The sequence below is a fragment of the Bos taurus genome, chromosome 4 (assembly GCF_002263795.3).
Source record: "Bos taurus isolate L1 Dominette 01449 registration number 42190680 breed Hereford chromosome 4, ARS-UCD2.0, whole genome shotgun sequence".
Lineage (NCBI taxonomy): Eukaryota > Metazoa > Chordata > Mammalia > Artiodactyla > Bovidae > Bos > Bos taurus.
In genome coordinates, this window is record NC_037331.1 from 82,149,227 (window position 1) to 82,163,180 (window position 13,954).

The 13,954-nt window shown below is 40.7% G+C and overlaps 1 protein-coding gene across 2 annotated transcripts in view; it reads left to right on the top strand.

Annotated features, from left to right (window-relative positions):
• Positions 1–13,954, top strand: part of VPS41 (VPS41 subunit of HOPS complex) — a 226,380-nt gene that overhangs the window by 182,395 nt on the left and 30,031 nt on the right. The window contains 4 exon segments of one of the 2 annotated variants that reach the window (NM_001083453.1): positions 3,429–3,528; positions 3,916–3,960; positions 6,316–6,395; positions 6,990–7,748. In NM_001083453.1, the coding sequence (NP_001076922.1) occupies positions 3,429–3,528; positions 3,916–3,960; positions 6,316–6,395; positions 6,990–7,070 (306 nt within the window). In that variant the 3' untranslated portion in view covers positions 7,071–7,748. 2 annotated transcript variants of the gene reach the window in all.

Sequence of the window (13,954 nt, forward strand, 5' to 3'; positions counted from 1 at the left end):
TTTCCAAATTTTTATGCTGTGTTTTATATTTGTAAAAAATTTTATTTCTTGTATTTAGTGGGTTGGCCAAAAAGTTTGTTCAGTTCTTCTGTAAGATGTTATGGAAAAATCTCAACAACTTTTTTGGCCAACCCAATATTTAGCATTTATATCCACTTCTCTTGCCCTTCTTTTTTTTTTTTAGAGCTTATTTAGAATTCTTAAGCGTCCTAGCACCTTTGCTTTTGAACACTTGACAGTCATTTATCTTTACAATGGTCCTTAAGGAACTCTCATCTCTATTTTATTTATAAGACGACTTGCATTTCAGAAAGTTTTGACTTACCAGTCTGGGAAGGTGATGAACTGGATTTGGACCCAGACCTTCTGACTAAATCTTCTGTAGTCCTCACTGGTTGTCCCATTGGTCCCGGGAGATGCAGTCATTATACGGGCAGGTTGCAGCAGGAATATATAGGATTGGCCTAGAAGATGAACCCGTAGCCTATTGTCTTTAAAGAGCTGTGCGCATGATGTTTGCAGACCCAGACTCTAGTCCCAGCTTTGCCATTAAGTCTGTTGACCTTTGGGAGGGGTCCGTAAACTTTCTGGATGTCAATTTTCCCATTAGGTTAAATCAATATTTGTTAAGCCTGGCTGTACACCAGAATATTCTGAATTTTTTAAAGAAAATTACTTAGTTTCTGGTACCACCCCAGATCTGTGGGAGAAGAACAGAGAGCAGATCCTTAGACCACCCTGGTGTTTCTTAAACACTCAGCATTGTACTGGATTCTGCATTGACATTTAAGAGCCTAGAGATTAGATGGGCTCTAAAGAATTTCTATCAAATTTTCAAGAGGGTCCTTTCATAAACATGTCTTTCTATAGCAAATGCAGCTGCATAGCATTGATGTAACATTTCTGTGGAAATCATCCATAATACTTATTTTGGAGTCTGTAATAAAGTAGCTTAGATTTTTTTCCATATAACTTTTTTACACTTGATCTTAGCCAAAATGCCAAGAAGCGATCAGTATATGTTTTTTAATGCTGTATGTTTGATTGCTTATAGACATATTGATTTAAATATTTTGAGTGCCTACTGTGTTAGATCCCACCTGGATAGGTACTCACAGAGCCTCCACATATTATCTCACGGACCAGGAAGTGAGCAGAATGCAGCCCTTTGCTTGAGCAGCTCTTGAGCTGAATGAATATTCCTAGGAGAAGCAAAAAGCTTTAACACTTCCATTTAAATTTCACACATGTACACACACAGTTAAATAAATAAATGACTCCAGACATCTGTTTATCCAAGTTCTTTCCCCATATTTACTTTTTCTGTAATCTCCTGTAGAGGCCTCCCAGGTTGGTAAAGAATCCACCTGCCAATACAGGAGACACAGGTTTGATCCTGGGTCAGGAAGATCCCTTGGAGGAGGAAATGGCAACCCACTCCAGTATTCTTGCCTGGAAAATTCCATGGACTGATGGGCTACAGACCACAGGGTCACCGAGTCAAACACCACTGAGCACACATGTACACAGTCCCCTTTGCCTTTATCATTTCCTCATAGGTCTCTACTTTGAAATCCAGAGACAAATGAAGAGGAAACAGTGGCTGCTTTCTTACGTTTTCTTGGTCTCACATGGGTTTCAACTCACCGTATATAAGCTCGTAATTTCTTCTAAGAGATAGTTTTTAATATTCTTGAAAATAAAAGTTATATAAACACTTAAGATAAAATCTATTTTTTCCTTTAAAATTATTTCTGTTTGGCCTCATCACATAGGTGCTTATGACAACCAACTATAGCTTCTCTAATCACTTAGTTACATGGATACTTTATATCATTTTTTCAACTCCAGCCTGAGAACTTGAGTCTTTCTGTCTTATTTCTCTGCAGTTCATCTTTGATAATAAACCTGACAAAAGGCAAAGCTTTTTTCAAATAGAATTTAAATGCCATTGCGTTGTGATTTAAATGGTGGGTTAGACAGTGGGTAAAATGGTTTCCCAGCCTAGCTCTGGTCTCATATCAGGGGTTTATGAAGCCAGGTGACTATCTCATGTGCCGTGCTGACGATAAGCACTACAGTACAAACAAGACAGTGTCAGCAAAAAGTCCAACATTCAAAGAGTCTTTTAAAATAGAAATTTCAGAAACTTGGCAGCCTTGTATGACGTTTTTTTCCCATGGCAGCTCTTTCTAACGAACCATAATAACCTTGCTGATGTACACTCTTCATTCTCCTGTGTAAAAGGTGAGCCTGGTGCTTTGCTTTTGGTTGGGATCGTTATCAATGATGATTAACTGCAGAGAAATAAGGAAAAATAGGGAGAATCTAAAGTTTGTTGTTAGTTTTCAACAGCTACTTCATAAATACATTCTTAATTAATCTTACAGTAGAACAAAGTATGCTTGTAACAATTATAGAAACTGCAACTGACTTTGAAACATTTTACTTTTGATTGACACTATTGGTGTTAAGCTTTTATTTTAGTATTAGAGCAGCTAGATATGTTTGGTAATAAGTTATTTTTAAAAAAGTTTACCAACATCAGTATTTTTTAGATCTTCTCTACTGTATTTTTCTCTTCTTTCTGTATGCTTTCGTGACATCTGTTAAAGTTTGTTTTCTTAAATGAATCTGAAAAATTCAATTTCCAGCAGCATTTTGAAGAATAAAACTGCATAGGCAGTTTCTCAACGTAGAAACAGTAAAGTCATGTAGTTTCCTCTTCATCAACTCTCGAAATGGTGGGTGCAGAACTTTGGGCATCACTTCTGTTTTCATGGCTCTTTGCCCTCATATAATGAGGGGGAAGCCCTTGGGCTGCATGCACCCAGCACCGGTGCTCCTTGGGATTGAGAGGAAGACGTGTTATCACAGCCGATCCGGGATGGAGGACCACAGTTGGCCGCTTCCAGTTTCCTTCCCTGATGGCACGAATTGAAACTGTGTGAAAGGAGAACAGCCACAGCGGTTTCAGAATCGAGAGTGACTTTGATGTGAAGAAGGGCAGGATGCTGCTGTGTCATGACCCAGAGCTGGGCAGCAGGGAGGTGGCGATGTCTCCATCGTGTGAATTTGCATGGAGCCCCACGGAACCATGTGTGCTCAGACCCATTGGGCCAGAAGAAGATGACATGGATGCTGCACCAGAGCCTCCCAGAAGGCCTTGAATGTTTTCCTCTTTGAAAAGCAGCGAGTTCTAGTGAAAAACAACATCTGGCTTAAGCATACCTCACACAGCTTCTCCCAATTTCCAACACAATACCTACCCTCCAAACCCAAAATGGAAGCTCACAGTGTGGCCAGAAGAACTGGTTTACAAGGGAAAGGAACCATCTGTCCCTGACCCCACATGAGAACAGTAAGAGGATTCTTCCCCATATTTGAATCTTTTTAAGGTGGTTTTTCTTTTATGTTGTGTGCATTAGATTCTGCTTCGTGAAGGCTGTAAGAAGATTCTCGTAGCCGACTCACTGTCCTTACTCAAGAAGATGCACCGAACTCAAATGAAAGGCATTCTGGTTGATGGTGAGTAAAATGGAAAGAATCATATTGGAACTACATGCCTCGCTTTCAGACAGGACAAAGAGAAACACTGTATAATCCCAAGTGTAGAGTAAGTCCCCTACATATGTTCCAAGAGCACATTCGTAAATCCAACAAAGTTAGCTGAGGTATCAACTAACATAATCGGCTGTGTAGTACTGTACTATAATAGGTTTATAATGCTTTTTCACACAAATCATACATAACCACCAAACCCAAAAGTAGACATTTTAAATCTTACAGTAAATTACCTTGAAAAGTACAGTAGTGCGGTACAACAGCTGACATCCAGGGGCATGTTTGCATCTCTGAAAGTTCAAAACTTGAAGGTTCGTATGTAGGGGACTTACTGTGTGCGTTTCCTTGCAGAGGAGAACATCTGTGAGTCCTGCCTTTCCCCTATTCTTCCATCAGGTAAGATGGTTGGGTGGAGGAAAAAAAATCCCAGTTATGTGTTAATGATGAGCAGAGTTAAAGTTTTGAAGTTAGCAAATTACATTTTATAAAACTTCTGGGGTAATTCAGCCTAGAGAAGAATTTCAGCCATATCCCTACTCAGTTGCATGCTGGTGCTGCCAATTCCTTAGGGGTAAGGTTCCCAAGTTTTAGAGTGAGTCTGCATCTGTGGGTAGGCTTGTTAAAACTGAGATTGCTGGTCCCACCAGCAATCACCCCCTGTAGGAGGTGATTCAATAGTTCAGGGTGGGACCCAAAAATCTGTATTTCTAACAAGTTCCCATGTGATGTGGATGCTACTGGTTCAGGGGCCAGTCTTTAAGAACCACTGCCTTAGTATAAAACAAAACAAAATGAAAACTTACCGTCTACTTGTTTAGATTCCAAGGTAGAAGAGCCATATGTATACTTGGGGAAAAAAATTATAGGTAGCTTTCACTTTTCTTTAAACTTGTCATTGCTGTGTGGCTTTAGGCACCCGAGTTATCTCATATGTATTTCAACGGAAATGGATACTCACCTTTTAATTGGAAACTGTGGTTCCTTAAAAGATGTGCACGTTTGTTTATTTGTATGTAGATATATATATCTATCACCAACTACAATCAAAGCATTTTAGGGACTTCACTGGCGGTCCAGTGGCTAAGACTGTGCTCCCAATGCAGGGGGCCCAGGTTCAATCCCTGATATGCTAAGGCTAAGGCCTGGCACAGCCAAATAAATATTAAAAAAAAGAAAGAAAAAGCATTTTACATACGGCTCATTTAGGATGTGTTGGGCTTCCCTGGTGGCTCAGATAGTAAGGAATCCACAATCCGCCTGCAGTGCAAGAAACCCAAGTTTGATTCCTGGGTCAGGAAGATCCCATGGAGAAGGAAATGGCAACCCACTCCAGTATTCTTGCCTGGAGGATTCCATGGACAGAGGATCCTGACGGGCTACAAAATATGGAGTTCCAAAGAGTTGGACATGACTGAGCAAACAACACACAGGATGTGAAAAGAGAGGTTTCCATATTTTGAAGTAGAAATTAAAGCAGTTTTTGACATGCTAAGAAAATGCTTCATATGTGTAAATTCAACATGGAGAAGCACTACAGGACCTAGTTTGTGTAGCATTTACTTTGCTTTGAGGGATTATTTAATAGGGCAGGAGTACAGGAAGTCATTCCACTTGGGGCCTTCTGTAGGGCAGGAGCACAGGAAGTCATTTCACTTGGGGTCTTCTGTAGAGGTTTGGATTTTAAGTGCTTATGTTAAAAATTGCAGTGGGTTATACACATATCCAGGGCTTCCCAGGTGGGGCTAGTGGTAAAGAATCCACTTGCTGATGAACGAAACATAATGAGACGTGGGTTCGATCCCAGGGTTGGGAAAATGCCCTGGACCAGGGCATGGCAGTCCACTCCAGTATTCTTGCCTGGAGAATCCCATGGACAGGAGCCTGGCGGGCTACAGTCCATAGTGTTGTACAGAGTCAGACACCACTGAAGCAACTTGGCACGCATGCATACACATACCCATTCTTTTTCATGTTCTTTTCCATTGTGGATTACCCTGGGATAGTGACTGTAGTTCCCTGTGCTACACAGTATGATCTTGTTTGCTGTAGAGCAGAAATTAATACAACACTGTAAATCCACTATAATAAAAAATAGAAAAAAAAAACTGTAGTGGGTGTAGGAAAAGCAGAGAGCTTTTGTAGTGTTTTAGTCCATGTTTTAACGGAAGGAAGCCACGTGCACCTGCACAGTATAGTCAGATTTCTAATTTAATCTGTTAAAGGTTAAATCTTATTGGAACTCAGCTGGCTACACGGAGCAGGAGCAGATGAGGTGCAGTGCCCAAGCGGACTTACAGCACAGGGCAAGGTCACACCAAGGATGTTAGCCCAGCTCTGCCCTGAAGTCAGTGAAGGGTCTTGGCAAACGCAGACGCTTTCAGGCAGAAAGCATCCGTACAAACCACAGAATCCACTTCCGTATGTGGTGTGTCACAATTGTGTACACAGGGCTGGGGGAGGGAGAACCTTGTACAGTCACATACACATGCTGATTTTTTTTTTTTTTAAACAACAAATGCTGTTGCCTTGCCATGAAATCATCCCCAGTGTGTAGCTGCAGTAACTGATTGGGAAGCCAGGCAGCTAACCGGGGACCCCAGAGCAACAGGACTCATGCCTGCCCTGTGTTCAGCCACGCCGCCTGGCTGGGATGCAGTTGTAAATTAGCAATCCTCCCAGGGCAGCTTCTGGCTGGAAAATGAAACTGCTGTTGCCCTGAGCTCTTCTCTCTTCCCTGCCCTCTCCCCCTAGACGCAGCAAAGCCCTTCAGCATGGTGGTCTTCCACTGCCGGCATATGTTCCACAAGGAGTGCCTGCCCGTGCCCAGCATGGTGAGTGGGTGGCTTGGCCACCACCAACTTGAAAGCAATTGGTGCAGCCAGAGGGGTGTGCTCAAAATGATAACCATCCTCTTATGACATCCTCTGGTTCAAAGTTATAACCTTCATCTGTGTCTCACAGTTTGTCACATGAGAAAAAGTGATGAGCCTGTTTCTCAAACGTAAAACTGCTTAGTACACAATACTAAACATTATAAAAGCATACTCATGTATGTAAATTTGTTCAGATAAAATCGATGACTGTTGGGCTCCAGAGATGTGAACTACAGGGAGAACCATATTTTACTGTGTCTGACTTTCTCACCCTGATTTCTGTATCACAACACTACTGTTTTTTCAGTGTCAAGGCGGGTTCCCTGGGGTGCCCCTGGGTAACATTTGGCTCGTCTTTCTGTGGGGAGTCCTTTGAGTCCCAGAACAACAGCTGGTCTATACAGAATCCTGTGTGAACCAGCTCTACCCTCTGGGGAAAGGAGCGACATCGCATGGCCTCCTCCCCATCCTCCACCAGTGCATCCCATCTGGATATGATAGTAGAAGGAGATGATCTTTTTAAAATTCTGCATTTTTACTTGCGTTTTTTAGACCTCTCCCGCGCAGTTCTGTAACATCTGCAGTGCGAAGCACCGGGGACCAGGAAGTGCCATTTTGGAGATGAAAAAATAGCTTGGTTCTGTTTGTCAGCCTCTTCCTCGCCACTCTTTGAGGACTGCTTTTGCAGCAACAGAAGCTTTTGTTGACACCAGTGCTGTTACGAGATTCGTACATGTTTAGATTATGCTTAAGAAGTGCTTCTGCATCTTCTTCTACTAGATGTTTCTCTTTGCAGTTGATAAAGAAGTTAGGGCTTTCCCCAGCCATACCTTGAAAGATGTGCATTCACAGTCAGTATTTTATCATTTATTTGTTTGACTCATTATTTAGGAAGAGAAACTGAAGTCTTGGAGTTGGAAGTGACATTTCAGTAAAACTGTCCAGCCATAACATGGACTGCTGAGAGTTGTCCCAGATGGCTGAGTGCCGTACCACTGAGGCTGTCAGGCAGCACCTTGGACCTTGTTTTCATACCCTCTGCCAGCAGCCAGTCTCAGATTCTGGGTTTGGCTTTTTTTTTTTTTTTTTTCAGTATGTCATCAACTGTGCTTACCTTCCTAATTGGCATTGAATGAAACATTGTGCGTATTGTCATTGACTATGTGATGTCTGGGAATAACAAGAGCAGCCTGATGCCATGCAGTTTCATGTTGACTGATGACATGTTCTCTGTGTCCTAAGGACCAGCAGTGTCTGCCCTGGCAGGCACTCAGCGTTTGCTGATTGAATAAATGTCAGCTCTTCCCACTGTGAAAGACTCACTTTTACTGGGTTGTACAACTTTAATCAAGCACTCTGGCACCCTCATAAGGAATGGAAGAGAGTTTCAGCACCTAGAGTGTGAGGGAGTGGGGGTGGGTGTCGCTAGCAGGGAGGATAGGAGTGATGCTGTGGAATCAGAGAGACATGCTCAGGAGAAAGGCGGCTGTTACTGGAGGATGGGCATGACAATGTTTCCTGTAGCCTCCTTTGCCCTTGTAGAGCATAGCATAAAACAAAGGGAGAGAATTCAAACTTGTGCCTATGTCTCATAGTTACTGGTTTCGTTTCCTTGGGCTACATTGCCATCCTCTAACCAGTGAAAAACACATATTCACTGTCCCTGCTCTCTTTGTCCCAAAAAAGGGAATAAATGCAGCTTTCTGTGTCTGCCTTTTTGGGGAGAGGATGGGATGCTAATGCCTACCAAGCACATACCAACTACTGAACCTGGTACAGTCGTTCCCATGAGCAGCATCTCATTTCATTCTTATAGGACTCCCCAGACTACCTCCTGACCCCAAGAAGAAGATATTATATCCCCAGGTTTACCAGCAGAGAAATCAAAGTGCAGAGATGTTATCACAAAGGTGACTCTCTCACTTCAGAGCTGGGCTCTGCTTTAAGAAATCACATGGCCAAGTTCAGAGGAAATGCACAGTACATTTTTTTGCACTAGAATTAAAAAGAATATTAAGTAGAAGACAACAGACTTCTCTGGTTAGTCGTAAATATTTAGAACTAGAAAGTGTTAGAGGTTACTGTCAACCCTCTCAGTATTTCCGTATTCCAAGACTAGGGATATCTCTGCTACAGTGCTAGGTTTTACTTTTAACCAGAGAAACTCTGCCTTCACAAAAAAAAAACCTTACAAGTGATCCCAATTTGAAACATAGCTGAAAAGCAAAGCTACTCCACTTATATTTGAGAAGAATATAGTTGCTGACTTCAAATTTCATGTCCTTTCCTTAAAAGGTTTCCTTAGTGTGAAACCACTAAGTTCAAAGTTATTTTGTGGTAACAGTTTTATTTTTCTTTTGTCTTTAGCCAAAAAGACTTTATACTAGTTTAATTATGTCCATCTTTGAAAATTTTTGAGGCGTTCTTAATAAAAATGTAATTGGTTGTTCTAGTGCTAAATGATCTGTATTTAATATTATGAAAACAAAAAATTGAGCAATCATGTTTATACTAGTTTAAATATGTCTGAGAATTTCTGAAACAGTCTCAATAGCTTTTAATTTGGTGGTTCTATTGCTATAATACATATATTTAATATATGAAAACAAACATCGAGCATCCATATCATGTCAGCAACTGATAAAAGCACTTTGCATGTATTATCATTCATATGAACCATATGAGATAGGCATTTATCATTATCATCAGTTTACAAATGGGGAAGCTGGGCACATTTTAAAGTTTAAACTTTAAAGTTTAAACAATTTGTCTTAAGGTCAAGGAGCAGGCAGGGGGTAGAGCTGGAAGTCAAACCCATGCAGTCACCCTTCAGAGCCCCATGATCTTCACCAGTACCTATTTGATCTTTAAAAAAAAAAAAAAAGTATTTGACCTGTTTTAGTCAGTGTATAGAAAACAAAATCTGCTATAGGAGCAGAAACAGATTTATCATGAAGTATGGAATAGCTTCCAGAACCACCGAGAAGCTGAAGAAACAGACAGGAGGCAGACCTTCCAGGAATGCCTCACCCGGCCCCCCAGAACTGGCTGCCAGGGCCCTCACACCCAATCCACCTCCGTAAGGGGATGAGCTGCACAGAGCAGTGCAGATCGTTCTTTTCAAGTAAATTTTCTATAAGTAAAAGTATACACATTTCTCAGTGTCTTTTCAAGTTCACTCTGAGTAGCACTAAATAAGGAATGTTATGTATGTACCTATTTGTGCAAAGAGACATTTCTGTGTGCTAAATATCATACCACTTGAACCTGATTATCAGGACTTGGGCTCGATAAATTTTAATCAAGACTAATTTTGATACAAAACAGTAACTTTGACTTCACAAACACTCCTGAGTGTCCTTTTATAAAATCTAGAAAGAAATGCCCATCTCCTGCAATGCAGGTTTAGGGCTGATGAGAAGCAGTGTGATGTTAGTAGTGAAGGTAATGCAGGAGAGAGAAAGAAACACTCAACGTCCAGAAGCAGGAACCCCAGAGGGAGCCAGTCCCCAGGCCGTTCTGTACATTCACCCAGAACAATGGTGCTGAAATAAAAACATGGTCACGTCATTTCTCTAAAGCATCTAATGCCTCATCTGGGCCTTGGCTGACCTCTGTCCACACTGGCATTGGTGGAGATGCCATCATTCCCATAGCCTTCTATCACCTGCATCTGTTGCCAGCATCTCTTGTGATGTGTGCAGAGCCAGCTGATCTCTGGTCCTTGGACCTTGAATTGACCCTGCTCTCCTGACCACCACAGCTCTCCCAGCCCCCAACACATCTGTCTACCTTGTGACTCTGGAAAACTCATTCAACTTAGCCACTGAGGTAGTCTTTCTTTGTTGTTTCCGCACCACACCCAAGAGAGGGGGTAGGTGGCAGGAGGGTGAGAAGATTGGGCATTCAGTTTGCAAGACTCACTCCCTCTAAAAGAAATCAGTGAATAAATGCAAAAGAAACAAAAGAGACCATAGCAAAAATCAAGAAAGCCAAAAGTTGGTTCTTTGAGAGGATAAATAAAATTGACAAACCATTAGCCAGACTCATCAAGAACCAAAGGGAGAAAACTCAAATCAATAAAATTAGAAATGAAATGGAGAGATCACAACAGGCAACACAGAAGTACAAAGGATCACAAGAGACTACTATCAGCAACTATATGCCAATAAAATGGACAACTTGGAAGAAATGGACAAATTCTTAGAAAAGTACAACTTTCCAAAACTGAACCAGGAAGAAATAGAAAATCTTAACAGATCCATAACAAGCACAGAAATTGAAACTGTAATCAGAAATCTTCCAGCAGACAAAAGCCCAGGTCCAGACGGCTTCACAGCTGAATTCTACCAAGAATTTAGAGAAGAGCTAATACCTATCCTACTCAAACTCTTCCAAAAATTGCAGAGGAAAGTAAACTTCCAAACTCATTCTATGAGGCCACCATCACCCTAATACCAAAACCTGACAAAGATGCCACAAAAAAAGAAAACTACAGGCCAATATCACTGATGAACATAGATGCAAAAATCCTTAACAAAATTCTACCAATCAGAATCCAACAACACAGTAAAAAGATCATACATCTTGACCAATTGGGCTTTATCCCAGGGATGCAAGGATTCTTCAATATCCACAAATCAATGTAGTATACCACATTAACAAATTGAAAAATAAAAGTCATATGATTATCTCAATAGATGCAGAGAAAGCCTTTTGACAAAATTCAACATCCATTTATGATAAAAACCCTCCAGAAAGCAGGAATAGAAGGAACATACCTCAACATAACACAAGCTATATATGACAAACCCACAGCAAACATTATCCTCAATGGTGAAAAATTGAAAGCATTTCCCCTAAAGTCAGGAACAAGACAAGGGTGCCCACTCTCATCACTACTATTCAACATAGTTTTGGCCACAGCAATGAGAGCAGACAAAGAAATAAAAGGAATCCAAATTGGAAAAGAAGAAGTAAAACTCTCACTGTTTGCAGATGACATGATCCTCTACATAGAAAACCCTAAAGAGTCCACCAGAAAATTACTAGAGCTAATCAATGAATATAGCAAAGTTGCAGGATATAACATCAACACACAGAAATCCCTTGCATTCCTATACACTAATAATGAGAAAATAGAAAGAAATTAAGGAAACAATTCCATTCACCATTGCAATGAAAAGAATAAAATACTTAGGAATATATCTACCTAAACACTGGGACAACCCAGAGGGATGGTATGGGGAGGGAGGAGGGAGGAGGGTTCAGGATGGGGAACACATGTATACCTGTGGCGGATTCATTTTGATATTTGGCAAAACTAATACAATTTGTAAAGTTTAAAAATTAAAAAAAAAAAAAGAAACAAAAGACCTATATATAGAAAACCATAAAACACTGGTGAAAGAAATCAAAGAGGACACTAATAGATGGAGAAATATACCATGTACATGTATCAGAAGAATCAATATAGTGAAAATGAGTATACTACCCAAAGCAATCTATAGATTCAATGCAATCCCTATCAAGCTACCAACGGTGTTTTTCACAGAGCTAGAACAAATAATTTCACAATTTGTATGGAAATTCAAAAAACCTCGAATAGCCAAAGCAATCTTGAGAAAGAAGAATGGAACTGGAGGAATCAACCTGCCTGACTTCAGGCTCTACTACAAAGCCACAGTCATCAAGATAGTAATGGTACTGGCACAAAGACAGAAACATAGATCAATGGAACAAAATAAAAAGCCCAGAGATAAATCCACACACCTATGGACACCTTATCTTTGACAAAGGAGGCAAAAATATACAATGGAGAAAAGACAATCTCTTTAACAAGTGGTGCTGGGAAAACTGGTCAACCACTTGTAAAAGAATGAAACTAGAACACTTTCTAACAGCATACACAAAAATAAACTCAAAATGGATTAAAGATCTAAATGTAAGACCAGAAACTATAAAACTAGAGGAGAACGTAGGCAAAACACTCTCCGACATAAATCACAGCAGGATCCTCTATGACCCACCTCCCAGAATATTGGAAATAAAAGCAAAAATAAATGGGACCTAACTAAAATTAAAAGCTTCTGCACAACAAAGGAAACTATAAGCAAGGTGAAAATACAGCCTTCAGAATGGGAGAAAATAATAGCAAATGAAGCAACTGACAAAGAATTAATCAAAAATATACAAGCAACTACTGCAACTCAATTCCAGAAAAATAAATGACCCAATCAAAAAAATGGGCCAAAGAACTAAATAGACATTTCTCCAAAGAAGACATACAGATGGCTAACAAACAGATGAAAAGATGCTCAACATCACTCATTATCAGAGAAATGCAAATCAAAACCATAATAAGGTACCATTTCACACAGGTCAGAATGGTTGCTCTCCAAAAGTCTACAAGCAATAAATGCTGGAGAGGGTGTGGAGAAAAGGGAACCCTCTTACACGGTTGGTGTGAATGCAAACTAGTACAGCCACTATTGAGAACAGTGTGGAGATTCCTTAAAAAACTGGAAATAGAACTGCCATATGACCCAGCAGTCCCACTGCTGGGCAAACACACTGAGGAAACCAGAATTGAAAGAGACACGTGTACCCCAGTGTTCATCGCAGCACTGTTTATAATAGCCAGGACATGGAAGCAACCTAGATGTCCATCAGCAGATGAATGGATAAGAAAGCTGTGGTACATATACACAATGGATACTCAGCCATTAAAAAGAATATATTTGAATCAGTTCTAATGAGGTGGATGAAATGAGCCTATTATACAGAGTGAAATAAGCCAGAAAGAAAGACACCAATACAGTATAACAACACATATATATGGAATTTAGAAAGATGGTAAAGATAACCCTGTATGTGAGACAGCAAAAGAGACACAGATGTATAGAACAGTCTTTTGGATTCTGTGGGAGAGGGTGAGGGTGGGATGATTTGGGAGAATGGCATTGAAATGTATGTTATCATATGTGAAACGAATCGCCAGTCCATGTTCGATGCATGATACTGGGTTCTCGGGACTGGTGCACTGGGATGACCCAGAGGGATGGGATGGGGAGGGAGGTGGAAGGAGGGTTCAGGATGGGGAACACATGTACCCCCATGGCTGATTCATGTCAATGTATGGCAAAACCAATACAATATTGTAAAGTAAAAATATATATATATTAAAAAAGGAAAACAGAAAGTGAGGTCCTTCTGGTTTCAGAGCTTCTGCCCTCTCTGCAGGGTCCATATGTGTCGCATCCCCACCTGAGAACCCAGTCCTGAGACACAAAGCAAGGCACCCTCTCAGCTCTCCTCTCCCTGAGCCTGTCTCCTCCTCCTGCTTTACCTCGGTTCAGCAGAATACTTCCTTACTAGGGCAGTGAAACTGCTTCTCACAAGATCAAGTCTGGTTTTTGCTGTAAAACTTTGAGTTTGGGTACTCAAAAGGCTGAGGCTGCTAAACTCTTGACTCTAAATTTTTAAGAATTTATTTTGGAACTCCTCCTACTTTGCTG